At 34.9% G+C, this 15,920-nt stretch overlaps 2 protein-coding genes across 2 annotated transcripts; both read left to right on the forward strand.

Annotated features, from left to right (window-relative positions):
* Positions 1-665: 665 nt before the first annotated feature.
* On the forward strand, positions 666-9,891 carry TAFII59 (TATA BOX ASSOCIATED FACTOR II 59). The gene is made up of 12 exons (XM_078315501.1): positions 666-1,031; positions 1,620-1,706; positions 1,996-2,097; positions 2,627-2,735; positions 3,894-4,000; positions 4,405-4,542; positions 5,054-5,149; positions 6,366-6,490; positions 6,880-7,012; positions 8,007-8,132; positions 8,855-8,969; positions 9,360-9,891. Exons 1-12 carry the CDS (start codon positions 906-908, stop codon positions 9,749-9,751), a joined length of 1,656 nt encoding a protein of 551 aa, XP_078171627.1. The 5' UTR covers positions 666-905; the 3' UTR covers positions 9,752-9,891.
* Positions 9,892-12,455: 2,564 nt separating this feature from the next.
* Positions 12,456-15,632, forward strand: FLU (Tetratricopeptide repeat (TPR)-like superfamily protein). The gene is made up of 5 exons (XM_078315502.1): positions 12,456-12,618; positions 12,935-13,077; positions 13,408-13,567; positions 13,936-14,256; positions 15,251-15,632. Exons 1-5 carry the CDS (start codon positions 12,519-12,521, stop codon positions 15,451-15,453), a joined length of 927 nt encoding a protein of 308 aa, XP_078171628.1. The 5' UTR covers positions 12,456-12,518; the 3' UTR covers positions 15,454-15,632.
* Positions 15,633-15,920: the final 288 nt, after the last annotated feature.

The raw sequence follows: 15,920 nt of genomic DNA on the forward strand, positions 1-15,920 counted from the left end.
ATGAATTTCATTTCACTAAAATCACTCTCCATTATTAGTGACTTTTAAAAAAATAATATTTCAAAATATTATTATCACTCAAATTCTAAAATATTAAGATAATACATTTTTTAAATATATTCTCAAACTAAAACCATTTAGGCTCGAACAATATTTAATTTTAAAATTCGCATACACAAACTTTTTCTAAGCATCTTCAACGGCTTACAAATGCAATTGCAAAGTCTTTGTTGGCAGTTATAAAATATGAGTTGACAATTTCATTCCTATTTTTAAGAATGCAGAACCCTTTCAAAATTTGAAAGGTTTTATGAAAACTTTCAAAAGAACTCTCATCTTGTCAGTTACTATTCTTTAAAAAGTTCAATTATCCGTGTAACATAAATTTTTATAATTATTATTTTTTAATGAATACATATATTTTGTAATTAATAGCTACTTTCAATTTAACAATCGTTTTATAATTGCCAATGAATCGCATTGATGAAGATATATATGCACGGACAGATATTGGTAAAATCCTTTTGTCCATCAATGTAAACCCTCGGATTCGCCTCCAGATCTGTGCGGATCTGATTCACTGGAGGGCCTCCAGTCGTCCCTCTTTTATCTCCCCAAATCCCCCGGCCCGAGTCGCCCGACCTCCCTCTCCGCCCCCGATCTATTCCAAAAAAACCCCATAAATTGCGCTCCTGTCCCCCGAACCCCTACTTAGATACCAAAACTAAGTGCAGACTGCAGGGAGATAGGCATCGCGGTTCTCTCTGATCTCTTTGCAATACAGTGCTAGGGTTTTGGTTGGCTATGATTGAACAGTAGGCGCAGATTAGAGGTAGGTTTTTATATACCGAGTGCTTGATTAGAGTTTCAGCTCCACTGGGGAGGGCGAGATATTCGGGAGAAAGATGAGTATAGTTCCAAAAGAGACGATAGAGGTGATCGCTCAGAGCATTGGCATCCCCAATCTGTCCCCAGATGTCGCCCTTGCACTTGCGCCTGATGTGGAGTACCGTCTTCGTGAAATAATCCAGGTTTCTGGTTTTCCTGTTAGCTCTCACTTTGATGTATATTGATTTCCAATAATGAGGTATGGTTTTCGTTGGGAAATTTGTGGGAACTAAGGAACAAGAATACAAAATACCTTCTGTAATACTGAGGAAATGATAACACCTATACTCTCATGTTCGCTCTCTGCCTCCTTCTGAAGTTGGGCCTATTTGAGTTTTTGTTCAGTCATAATGGAACAATTGACGCCAATTGTGTAACGTTGGATGATAATTTGGCTTCATTGCACAAATATTAATTAGCGTTGTCTCGAGGTTTTGACAGAACTCAGACCTAATTGGCCAATTTAAAGTAAAATTGTAAATTGATGTTACATTAATGCCAGTACCTTCTTCTGATTATATCATTTACAGTAACTTGGTACCATAATTTATGCTCTATTTACCTACATCAAGTGGCAAGGTCCCGTAGTGCTTGGCAGCAATAATGAGAAGATGTTATATATTAATCATCAAGTGTTAGAGGGTGGTATGATAACAAAATCACGGAGATGGGTTCCATTGTATATTGTAAATTATTTCAAACTGTTGAGATGTTTATTCTTGACTTGGCAGGAGGCTATAAAGTGCATGCGGCACTCAAAACGAACTGTTTTAACTGCCGACGACATGGACAGCGCGCTTAACTTGAGGAACATTGAGGTTTATATAACGGAAATCTGAATTGTTTACAAATTAAATAAAAAATATGGCTTGTTATGCTAATTGTACTTGTCTAATCAGTGACTAAGCACGTACTATGCAATTTGACTATACTCCAGCAAAAATTGTCCAATTGACCTCAACTTTTTTCGAGGCAAAAAAGAAACATTTCTGTGGAGTGCACCACTTTTTGAAGAAAGTCTCACAAACTCTGATGTCTATTTTAATGCAAAGCATATGCTTGAAAAGTCGCTTTGTTTCTAACAATTGTTGTTTGTTTTTCACCAAGCCTATATATGGTTTTGCTTCTGGTGATCCACTAAAGTTCAAACGGGCTATTGGGCACAAGGACCTCTTCTACCTGGATGACAGAGAAGTTGACTTTAAGGAGGTGAATATTTACTGCTATCTGGGACATAATTATGAGTACTTGCCTTGTGTGGAATGCATATCCTCTGCATTAACTCAAAAAGGAATCTTTTGAGTTAATGAATCTCAACCGTCCGATTTTGAACGGAGTCAATCCGGCCCCTGCTTATGATATAGGAGGCCCTTTAATAATAGTGCGGATTCAGTCTGCACGAATCTTAAAGCAGATCGGATGATCAATATTCATTAACTCAAAATATTCCCTTTTGAGTTAATGCAGAGGATATGAATTCCCTTGTGTGGACATTGCAATAGGTTGAACTAGTCTACCGTGTTACTGTTTTGGAGTTTCATCTAAACTTAAAGGCAGTCAGAAACCAACTATACTCTTACAATTAGTTTCAGGATAACAAAAATACCAAATTAGTTTTACCTAGTGCCAAACCCATTCAACCACATACCCTGTTAAGCTTTCTACGTTTTGCCTCTATGTAAATTCCTTATTTTAGCTTCAAACTTGTTATATAAGCTGGTGTCGGGACTGCTTGCAGGTAATAGATGCACCTCTACCCAAGGCTCCGCTCGACACGGCAGTTGTGACCCATTGGCTAGCGATAGAAGGTGTGCAACCTGCTATACCTGAAAATCCTCCTATCGAAGGTAGGTTCTATAGTTGTCTTTTTCAAAATTATTGTATCGCATACAGTTGGGTTTTTCCTTGCAGATCACACAGAAATCCCACTGTCTTTGCATATAAATTCAACAATTTTTTCTGTTAATACACCAAGCATGTGATAATTTTTGGTTATTTCAGACCTATACTGGACCCTTAAAACTTGAACCAATTTTCAGTCCATGAACACCAACTCCCTAGCTTATTTTGCTCAGTGCCTGTACAAACAAGCATGGGACCCTAGTTCTAAATTTGACTGTTTTGGCTTGTAGTTCTTTTGGGCTTTAAGAAGAAATATGTTTTTCTTTTTTTTATTGTGGTCGCATTGTCCAATTTGATTGAATGGATGTTGTTGCCCCAGGGTTCTACTGTTTAATGCTTTTTGTGACGTTCTAAAAAGGATGAGCATTATTATTGTGTGATATTTGGAACATGTCGTAATGTATTTATGTTGCAGAAATCCGTAGAACTATTTAAATCTTTTTTTTTTTTCTCCTAGAGTTTTGTGTGAGGTATGGGTAACATATGCTATTGCTCCAAGATTACACTTTGAGGAATGAAAATGTGCGGTCCATGATGTTCATTTTGATTTTTATAACAATCTGTTGTGTGCCCCTTGAAAGTTTTTACAATAGTGGTATTGATGGGATGAGTGCTACAAATAAGCTGTTACAAGAAGTCCACGTCTGTTGAGATGATTGCTTCTTTTAAATATTTGGAAATTGCATCACATCATAAATTTTCATTTTAGATCACAAATTCACAATGAATGGCTTAGACTGTCCATTTGAATTTTGAAGAGAGCAATCCTGTAGCAGTATCATATGCTATGGATTGCAAAACAGTAAAACACATGTAGTGTCCTAAATATACGAATTTTCTGTATCCTTTGCTCCTTTGGTATGGAAAGGGATACCAGTATGCATGGTGTGAATGTCTTGTAAATAGGAACTATCACAAATTCTCATATTAACTATCAATGCACTGATATTTATCTAACCAATTCAGACTTTTATTGAGGAAAAGTTTAGGTCCAATTCATGTGCGAAGTATAGTATTACTTCCATCTACCTACTTGAATCTTTTCATTTAACATATTTTGAAATAATCCTGTTGGCATCTTGTCCTAATGTTCACTTCTTCAGCAATTGTGGCTCCACAAGATGGGAAAAAGATGGATCATGGAAAAGACGATTCTCTTCCTGTCGACCTAAAACTCCCTATTAAGCATGTTTTATCGAGAGAACTACAGGTACGATCTTTTGTGTCAACCTCTGCTCTGTAGTACACTAGAGGATGCGGTAGGAGGAATTTTTTTGTTTCATTTTTTTTTTATCAGATATTGAGGGTTGTAGCGATTTTAGTTTTGTTAATGCTCCTTTTAGTTTCTCTTTTAAGGGTTTACAAAAGTATTATCTTAATTGGAGGGTGGAGGTGGTAATTCTTTAAGGTCAACACCTGGCATCTGAAGAGATTAAATTTGTGTGGTGTGAATTTGAAATAAACTGCAAATTGGTTTTCATTATTAAGTGGTCAAGTTAGATCAGGGTTTATTATTTGTCAGAAATAATGGATGTTTTCTGCAAAGAGGTAAAAGAGCTATTGCTTTCTTAACAAGCTGATGGGATGTAGAGTGAATTTTGTGTTCCTTTACAGTTGTACTTTGACAAGATTGGTGAGCTTATTCTACTGAGGCCAGAGACAGCGCTATTTAAGGAGGCATTACTGAGCCTTGCCAAAGACTCCGGACTTCACCCACTTGTTCCTTACTTCTCCTACTTCATTGCAGATGAGGTTCATATAGTTCTAATTTATGTTCCTTTTTACTATTTTTCTTATGTTGTTTGTTAAAGGAAAGAGAAAAATTTGCATGGTGACTTGACATACCACCTAAATATCTTCCTTCTCATTCCTAGTTTATTAGGAATAACTACTTGAAATAATATACAATTTCTACGTGTTAGTGTATGTTTATAAAGCTAGTTGGTTTGTACTAGCAGATGTCTTTGAACGCTTCCTGAAAAACAGAGCTTATTGACTCTTTTGCATGCACTTTGGGGATATAGGAAATGTTTACTGTCTTATCCAAAGGAGGTGCCAACTAAAGTGAAGTGAAATTAGTTGTTCTGTTGACAAGCCCCACTTTTGTGATCCTGTCATAAGCAATTGACCCAAACTAGTTGTAGGAAGCAAAAGGTGGATTTCGGCTTCATATGATTAAATTAAGTAAAGTGCCATTGAACGTGACCAATTTTAGCAACTAATGGTAGAATTTCCAATTAAATTTTTTGTAAATTCTTTTTAGGTAAGTCGAAACTTGAGCAATTTATCAATTTTGTTTGCGCTCATGCGAGTTCTGAAGAGCCTTCTAAGCAATCCTCATATCCACATAGAGCCATATGTAAGTTCATAACGTTTTCTTTTAACTTTTATAAAATGTTTCTTGAACTACTGGTCGTTGCACATTTAATTGGCAGTGACATGAAATGGGTAAATTCTCATATGTTACTCAACTACGTCCATTTTACAATTTGCCAATCGAGTTTGATTGACCTCATGAAAGCCATTTGACATCAGTTTGATATCAAATTTAGTCAGTCTTTAATCCCAACAACGCAAATGCATGACTGTAAAAAGTATTGAAAGATATTTTTTATAAACATGAATATACCAGAGCTTCTGCTGAAAATTTAACCTGAAAACTACTAAAATGATTTTCCTTACCAGTTATGCATTGATTCTGCAACTTCCCTCCATCTGAAAAAAGTAGGATTCTTGAGTTAATTGATCTGGGTGACAGAAATTCGATATAAAAAATTAAATGACTCTAAATATTGATAGTTAGGCCACTTGATAATGATGAGGTGTAAATGTGAGCTGTGGTGAATTTGCTGATATTTACCCTTTAGGTCACTTGTGCAGTGCTATGCAGACTGATATTAACTGTTATTTTACATGGTGCATAACACATTCCAACGCTTTCATTTGCAAAATCCAATGTTTTAACATATAAAAAGTGCTGCATGTCTGCCACAGACTAAATTTATAGATATTATATTTAGGTGGGGTTTTGAGTGGGTTTTCTATATTTTTTTTGAAAGAAACATGGAATGTTCAACATTAATGCAGTGTGTCTCGCTCTGCAGGGGCGGAGTTAGAAATTGAGATTGGGGGGCTGAAAAATCTAGTAGTGTAATTTCATTTTCTGAGAGATGCTGAAGAGTTTTGATACATATAAAATTACAAAATTTAATGGACAAAATTACAAATTTTCAATTATAGAAGGGCTAATTATTATTATTTTTCTTTATATAATGAGTTTTCATCTTTAAACCTAATCCAAGTACTAATAAAAATGCTTAAAAAAAGGGAAAGGGTTGTTTCTGATAGCATGTCCTTAACTGGCTAAACAGACTTGTGTAGCATTGAACAGAACTTTGAACCAGCAGTGTAATTGAGTAAGGTGATGCACGTTTAAATTTTTTGCACTTTAGTTCACGTTATATTTTTATCTAATTGTTGTGTCAGATTTAATCACGTTGATAAACTATTGAACTACAGTTTTCTAGAAGATTTTAGAAGATTTATGTTTAAATTTTTTATTTTGACATAAACAGCTACATCAAATGATGCCATCAATTATCACATGCCTTGTTGCTAAACGAGTGGGGGAACAGGTATCTGATAACCATTGGGCCATCCGAAACTTCGCTGCCAAGCTTGTATCATCAATTTGTCGAAGGTAAATTGTATTGGCTCTGATTTGCTTCGTGGGTTTTGTATAAATCCATTTCTAAAAGCTTTGAATGCATAACTCCTTTTTAGTTGTCTATTTTGCCTTCATTTTTCTTACAAATTGAAGTTTGATAATATGATATGGATGGGCTTCTGAGGTTTAACCTAAATAGCAACAAGGTCCAAAGCAGAGTGTTCCAACCCTAATGCACCAGAGCAAACAAGCAACGTATGAGCTTTTAATTAGGATGAACTGGCATCAAAGCATAAAGGCATGTTAGCGCAGGTTCAAGTTGAGAATTTGAACTTTGAGTAGGCATATTGACACTCAAAAAGTTGTCAAAATATTTTTCATCTAGTGTTGCATTTTTTTATGTGGAAGCGAATATGATGCAGATATGGGCATGTGTATCATAACCTCCAGTCGAGGCTGACAAGGACGCTTATTCATGCTTTTCTTGACCCTTCCAAGGCGCTAACCCAGCATTATGGTGCCATCAGGGGCCTTTCTGCTCTTGGGCCTAGTGTGGTATGTTCTCCCTTTCCTCCTCTTCCTTTCTCTTTGTCATGCTATTATGCACACACGCATACGCATAGTGACTTAATTTTGAGATTGGGTATGATTACATAATAAATGACTTTAATTGGACCACAATGGACCACATTACAAACTAATTAAGCATGCAAATTTATTTCAATCCTGGAATTTGGGCACAATCTACTTGTCTTACACCTTTAAGGTGCTGTTTCACTCTTTTCCATCTTTGGCCCTGTACATTACCAGCACCAAAATATTAGCTCAAGTGCCTCTGTTTCCATTGATATTCTGGACTTGGATCACAGGCCCTAATATTCTGGTTTGGGCTGTCTAATCTAAAACGCACTGGATTGAATTTTTAACATCATCAGTGGGTTCAATCTGGCGCATTCATTTTATAATGTACAGTTCGGCTAGAATAGCAGAGCCCTGTGATCCACAGTCTGGTATAGAAAGAAAAGAAAAAGGCTACGTCACAGAAATGTCCTGAAGATTTTGCTCTGTTTTAGCCCTAAAGTTTTATATTCTGGTTTGATTTGACCTTTCTATCTTTTACCATTTTGGTTGCTACCATCACATTCTTTTTCGAAAGCTGGATAAAATTTTAGTTAATGCTGACATTTGAAATAATGTCATTTTGGTGTGATTACTTTAGTGAAGAAATAAGTCGGCTCATTTCATGACACTGTTGATAAAGCTTTTAGTCCATATTCTGATTGAAATGGGATTGGAGGAAATAAAATGGTGCAAATCTGAGTGTTTGGGAGGCAAAATATGATTTGGAACTAGGAACCAAAGTGGGAGCTTCATGATGCTCGATGATCATTTTTGTAAATATACAGGAAGGAAAGAATACAAGAGAAACAGGAAATGAAATGGAGTCTTTGGGTAAAATTAGTAATACAAAATAGTAGCAGAAAGGGTCATTTATCTTCTTCTCTCATTTCTTCTATTTATCTTAGTTTTAATTTTGTTTTATGGGTAGGTGAGACTTCTGATTTTACCAAACCTGGAGACATACATGCAACTACTGGATCCTGAGATGCAACTTGACAAACAGAAAAATGAGTTGAAGCGAAAGGAGGCTTGGCGTGTCTATGGTTCCTTGTTGGTCGGTCTATTTTTCTTTTACTTGCTATTTTATTATACTTCCCATTATATTTGCATTTAGTACCAAATATTATCTGAGTATTGCAGAATAAGATTTGTAGATTATCCCCGAAACCAATGTTTAATTCAAGCAAAAAGAAAAGGGGACTGCTTTACCTACATATTAAATATCAGCTGACCTAGATAATATCATGACAAGTTCATCAAGTACTATCTATAATTTCCTGGCTTGCTTATCAGTAAATTTCCTCGTTCAATTGTGGGGTGATCTTTCAATTTCCTCGTTCTTTTTGGGTCAAGTTGCAAAGCACCCAAAATTATGGATTCCATCTTGTCTTCCGAAAGCAACATAGTACTTTGAAAGGCTATTGTAATTTGAGATGTTATAACACATGATGTATTATACATTGTGTGCTCTTTTGCATATAAAAACGTTGGGGCAACTTCATGTGATCTTTTGGTTTTGGTGGTTGATCAATAATGTAATATGCTTGTGAGGGTGACCTTGTCTTATTGGGGTTTTGCAATTTTCATGGGTTATACTTTTAGTGTCATTTGCGGTTTGTGACCGCACTTTCTATTTTACTTTTGGGGCGAAACAGTATGCTTTGCAGGGACATAACAATATAGCCTAGTAAGCATGGTGTTTTCTGGTAAGTACTGTATAATACTTGGTAATAAGGCGGGGTTGATTGATTACCTTCTGTATGTGTGTGATTTCAGCTTGCTGCAGGTAGTTGCTTGTATGATCGGCTAAGGCTATTTCCTGGATTGCTCTCTCCACCTGATATCCAACCTTGGAAAACTAACAAAAAGATTGCTCTTACCCACCTACCAAGTAAGCTAGTCACTTTCCACAGTTGTTAAGTTATGAAGGAAATTGAAATAATTTGAGCAGAAGCTTGCACTTTTGGGTAGGTGGGTACCAACTTCGCACCAGTTCTAAACTCTTAGTTACATGTTAAGATATGAGGTTGACAACCACAGACTTGTATTCTTCTTTGGGTTTCTTGTTTTCTATCTAGTTTGCAAGAACTAGATATAGCTAGACCCAACTATTACACACTGCCTACATGTCGATTAGTACCAGCCGGCAAATCTCAATTGAATGCAAAAGGTTCAACTGGTAGAAGCTGTGGTCAGGGTTGGTCTATTTATTATTATTGTTTTCAATTTAATTGATATATTCTGATATTGATTATGCAATACTTATTTATTCTCAATGTAGATAACAAAAGAAAAGCAAGTTCAACATTAAACTCACATCAGCCTCCTACTAAGAAGCTCGCTGTCGACCCCACAGGGGCAAACTCACAATTTCCTTCAACTGACGGGCCTGCCACATCATCAAGCTGCGGCTCCAATCCAAATCATCACCATAGCCATAATAGCAGCAACAACAATAGCAGCAGCGCAGGCAATATTACCAATACAAATACCAACATTAACAATGCCACTGGAAGTGGGGCCCTTGCACAGAGAATGGCTGGGTCAGCCGTGCTGAGGCAAGCATGGAAGGAGGACATGGATGCAGGCCATCTCCTTTCTTCGCTTCATAGCCTTTTTGGCGAGGGAGTCTTTTCTTTTATTCAACCTGCAGATATGCACTTATTTATCTAATTAATTTCATTAGATGTTTTTGTATATGGGGAAAGTATTTTTTAAATTATTAGGGTGAAAAATCAATGTAGGTTGACTTATTAAGAAGATTAGCTGCATGTTGTTGTGAAATTTACCTTTATATCTTTCGTAGAATTGCATATTAATGTACATATTTAACATTGCTGTCCTCGTATGACATGAAAAATTGTGGCTCATGGTTGCTGTAAAAGTATATTCTAGATCTTTCTGTAACTAGTATGGTGAGAGCACATCCTGTAATGGTCAGGTAGTTTGGACAAAATTTGTCCTCTAATTAACGAACATTAGATCGATATTGGTACTTTGGTAACCTGAAAAGTACTGAACATCATTAATTTAATTGTTTTACGACTTAATTCATATCCAAAAATCAGGAGTCACTGTAGCGTATTTCCATTTGATATTCTATGAGGAATTCAATTACAACATTTGTAAGTTAAAAACATTTTATAACAATTTGGTTTTGTAATTTTTAAAGTTTAAATAGTCGATCTAAATTGTTGAACATAATTTTTATATTAAAATATTTTTGGAGATAAAATTTACTTTTTTTGAATTTTATTATTATTTATTAAGTATTTAACAAAAATGTTGTTTTTCATTGGTATAGAATTATCTAAAAATAATAGTTTTGTAAAATACTTAATAAATAGTAAATTTAAAAAAAAAATATATAAAATTTGATCTCCAAACACATTTTAATATAAAGATCATATTAAACGGTTTAGACTTTAAAAATTACAAAATTAAATTGTTGTTTGCAAGTGGTCCCTCCTCTTCATATTTAACGGTATTACGGTAATATGTGTTGTTTGAGGATCGAGACATGATACAAGCACTTTTTATTTTATTTTGTCTTTTTATTTTATTGGGTGGGAATTTTTTGGTAATGCCCTTGTACATTTTGACTAGGTTTTCTTAAATCATTCCATCTTTTATTAAAATAAAAGAATTATAGACATGTTATTTTCCTTATAAATTAATAACAACAGCAGTCAAATATCTAGTCCCAAACACGTTGTTTTCCAATAAATTAGTGCAATTTTTTTTTTCATGAATTTACTTAGAATTTGGTATTGTATTAAATATTGTTAAATATGAATAATTATAAATCTTAACGAATTTTAATATATCCTCAGAAAAAAAGAAATTCCAAACCTGCCCTCAGTTTTCCAAAAATTCAAAAAATGTCAGTGGTATATACATATACATATACATATCTTTTTTGAAATTCTCAAACAAAATAATTTATATATTTAATTTTTATGAATTTTTGAGTATTTTTTTTGCACTGAGAGAGAATGACCCAATTTTTTTTTTGCATTGGCACTTCATCGATGTTTTTGCAATGAAACATAGATATATCGTTGCCGAGATTAATGAGGTATATAAAATAGGTGCGTCATTGATGTTTTTGCAATGAAACATCAGCGTAAACTTCCGGATTACAAAAGGAAAAAAAACGTTATTAGGACCTCAAAATTTCAGTTGAAGTTGTTTATGATTCTATGGTACGTTAATTATTCACCAGGAAAAAGTATTTTACAATAATAAATATCCTAAAATTGAATATCAATATTATAAAAAATGAGAAACATCATTTACTTTAATTAGTACAGTGTTTTTGTTTTGTTCTGACACTTAGTCAAGGTTATATATTGTGGGGTTTGATATTCTTCATTAATAAACTAATTGTGGACAATATTATTGATGAATTTTAGGTGAAGAGACGGACAACAAGAGAGCATAGGCGACAAGAGAGAGAGAGAGAGAGGAGGTGAAGAGACGGGAAAGAAGGGGATGAATTGTAGTCGGTTTAATGAGCTAATCGGGTCTACAATTGATAAATCCATTTTGATTGAGGATGATTCGTTAATCAAGCTAGTGCGATTTTTGATGCAATCCAACAGTTCAAATTGCCCATCAGACGGGACCTGGTCTTGCTCTCATGTACCGTTCTTTGATAAGTTAAAAAAAAATACCACTGCCATTGTCAGCGATAAAAGGCAGGCTACCGCTGGCAATGCCAACGGTATGAGCATTTTTCGAAAATTTGAAAAATAGAGAGTAGAGTTGGATTTTTTTTTATGATATGAATAATTTTTTTTTTATAAATTTTGATGAATGGTAAAAAATATAGATTACAATTTACAAAATATAGATTATGTTCATAATATTTACAAAATATAGATTACAATTTACTTGTCGAATTTTATAATAGAATTTATTTCTTACCGTTATTAATTTCATTAAACTAATTCGATTACCGCTCTGTTTTACCATATTTCTGTGAGAAGTAAAGACAAATTGCATCTACATGATTTCTATAACTTATAAAGTCAAGCAACATTTTTTTTATAAATTAATATTAATACATTTATTTTTATTATTTTTTACTGCAGTAAAAATGATACTCAATTTATGTGAAATTTGATTGCCTGATTATTTACATGTCTAACAATGAGTCTATAAAGTTATTTTTATTTTAAATATTATTTTAATTAATTGGAGATATATTATTGGCGAATATTTTTTTTAAAATACATCGATATTTAGTTAAACTCCCCTGCCGACCGTTTGATTTGTTTAAAGCGGAGAATTACGAAATGCTAGATACAAAAGTCCTCATGAAATTGAAACAAAATTCAGTAAATTAAATGGGCCTCACCGAATAATTACCAAAGAGAAAAGAGAATCAATATCCCATCTTATCCTACGAGAGGCCTCGGGTCTCTTTCTCTCTCTCATGGCGCTCCTTCTCCATTGCAGTACGGCAGCTCCGCTGGTCAGACGGAGCTCAGGCGACCTTATACGACCATTTAACTGCGGGGTCCGCGCTCCAGCGGGTGAGTTTTTCAGTTTCTCTCTGTGTCTACTGTGGATCCTCTTTCTTCTCTTGCTAAATGTTCACATTTCTTAAACCGTTCACTACGGACAATGTATCATGGCTTTAGGCAGTGTTTATCTCAAGAAAAAGTGAAATTAAATTGAGAAACCGACCCGTAATGAAAAACACTATTGAAAAAAGACATGTCGCGGTGGTACCCAGCTAGTATGGCTACGGTATCAGCAGGTACATGCCATAGATAGTATTGTACAGTATTAAACCCAACAGGTATTGAGCTGCTATGCATCTATGGATTGTTTTTCCTTCTTTTACAGGAAATATGGGGGTAAATTTCTCAAACGATAAAGGGTCGCAGATTTTTTCTCAAGGAAGCATCAGATGCTTAAACAATGATGAATTTGACATAGGTCCTAGCCAGAGAGTCAATAGTTTTATTTCAAATCTTTCAGGTATGATGGTGAGTTCTTTTCTCTATTTCCAATTTGGTCCTTGAAATGTTTTTTTTTTATAAACAATGATGAAGAGTAATTCTACCAATAGGACTGTTGCAATATTACAGATAAATTATTTTAGTACCTTTTAAACTGTGTTTTGAGCAACTGCTTAACAGACACCATAGTGTAGGCAAAATTGAAGCTGTTAAGTGAAACACAAGTACAGGGACAACATAAATTATTATAATATGTTGCGTGAGTTACTGGTTATGCTTTGCTTCCACTCTGTTGGATTTGTTTGCCTTTTCTCTTTGGTTATCTCATAGAAAATCACTATATTGATAACTTCCCAGGAAATGACATTATCAAAATATGGAAAAACTAGCATCTTGGCGATTTTGGCACCACTTGCCATACCAAATGATGCTCTGGCAGAGGTATGCGAGCCTGACAACTCGCTTTTCAACATGCCTCTTCTCTTTGGAATTGCCCTGATTGGTGCTACTGTTGGTGGTATGGTTCATTGAAATTCTTTAATTTCAAGCCAATATATTGTTAGCTTTAAGCATGCTTGGTACTGAGCGAAGAATACACACTAGGTATAACGAATAAATCTTGAATTATGTCAGCCACTAGTTTTACAGGACAATTTGTAGAATCTCACCTTCGATTTAATATTAATAACCGTTGGAATCTTTATGTCCATATGAATACTCGTCTGATACAAAGCAGCATGTACTACAACATCATTGAAAGAAAACAGCTGAATACATGAAAGTTAGCTGGCAAATAAAAAATAAATAAGTGATTGTAATAGTAAAATAGAGGAAACAAAATTTTATGTGAGTTAGTTTGCACAAGCTCATCAGTTTGTTTACCAGGACTTCTGGCAAGGCAAAGAAAAGGCGAGCTGAAGAAGCTGAACGACCAACTAAGGCAAATAAATGCAGCTTTAAGGCGCCAAGCCAAGATCGAATCGTACGCACCAAATCTAAGCTATGCTCCTGTAGGTTCCAAAATGCTAGAGTCGGAGGTCATTGTTGACCCAAGAAAGGAGCAATTATTGAAACTTCTAAGAACTGGGAAGAATCACTTGAGGAACCAAAATCATGACCTGGCTTTTCAGGAGTTCAAGTTGGCATTTGATCTTGCAAGGGACCTAGGAGACCATGTTGAAGAGAAAAAGGCTGCTCGAGGTCTAGGTTAGTTCATTTTTCTTTGTAGAGTTATGTTCCATTTCTTTTTTGTAGTTCTGATGAGGTTTGGTTATTTGGCAACTAACTCAGATGAAGAAAAACAGTAATTGTTAAGCAAAAAGGTCAAAATAAAGACATCTTAGTTTTTTGGAGCAAAAGATTGGATTAAAGTCCAAGAACTCTAGAAGTTGGGTGTTTTTTGACAGAAAATCGCATGCTTGTCCTTTCCAAGCTAAAAAAAATAGTTTGGGCAGGCATTATTTATAGTAAATTTGGAAGCAATGTATTGAGGTTTATTTCGTGCATATAGAGGCATATATTATATTATATTATATTATTGAGTTTTTGCTATTTTATGCATTAGTTCTAGAAATGATTAGGTGTCGCGGGGTGGGGGGGGGGGGGGGGGGGATGGAACTGCAGAGAATGGGCGGGTGAGGTTGAGTGATACAGGCTTTAGATCACTTTTTATCTGATGTAGGCTGAGTGACAGTATACGAGCCTACTTCCGTTGATACATCTAAACTACAGAATGACTGCTTTGCCGCACAGAAATTCTGGTCCTGCATTATATAACAGCACAGAGACAAGTTAAACGGTTGTTACACAATAAACAAACATTTTTTTATTTTTATTTTGGATATTGTATGTACTTTCCATTGTGGTCCCTTTTTATAAAGCTTGGAATCTCTGGTTAGCTACACAGTACTGTAAACAATACTATCGCAGTACCAGTTCTTCACCTTTTTGGTGGAGAAGCCAAATTGGTTCACAAATTTACATAAATTCTTTTTTTTTTTTCCATTAAAAGATTTTCCTGTTTAAAATGAAACAGCACAATTTTGGATTTTTCTGTGTAGATCTGAAATTCACAAATGTATAATGCTTCAATCACCGTACAAAAATGGTGAAATTTTGTTTGATATATTTTCATCCATATAAACGGATTTTATTGCTAACCTTATATTTCTTTTCTGTTAACACAAAAAATTCAATATAGGGGCATCATTACAGAGGCAAGGCAAATACAAGGAGGCCATAAAGTACCATTCAACGGTTTTAGACATTTCAGAAAAAACAGGGGAAGACTCAGGTGTAACTGAGGCGTATGGGGCAATAGCTGACTGTTATACTGAGCTAGGTGAGCTTGAACAAGCCGGCAAGTTCTATGACAAATACATTGCCAGACTGCAGAACGATTGACCAGTTCAGAAGTGTTTGGATTATATGTATTTCCCTTTTGTTTTTCTTTGCTTAGATTTCTTTGGTAGTACTTGTTAGTATTGCATGGTTGTAGTTCTGGTTTTCTAGAGAGGGAGTTTGCCTTTAGGCTGTGCAGATTATATTTATTAATTCTGTACTATTTCAAACTGTGTTTTTTTCTCTCCTTTTGGTGCAATGCAAATTTTATGAGATCTTAACTAGCTTGGTTGAATAAACTAAAAAGGCGTATAACAAGTACATTGCCTAATACCAGTCTCACAGTACCATCAGCGACACAGTATTGTACCAACCAGCAGTGTACTGGCCTTTAGTACCAGTAAAAAGTGCATGAAAATCCACAGCAACGAGGTGAATTAGCATTCGATAATGACCAGCAACAGTTCTTTTATTCTGTTTTACAATCATAGAAAGTTAACAGCAGTGTACCGGAATGGAAACCAAATCTA

This window comes from Carex rostrata, chromosome 14 (assembly GCF_964058835.1).
Source record: "Carex rostrata chromosome 14, lpCarRost1.2, whole genome shotgun sequence".
NCBI classification, from domain to species: domain Eukaryota; kingdom Viridiplantae; phylum Streptophyta; class Magnoliopsida; order Poales; family Cyperaceae; genus Carex; species Carex rostrata.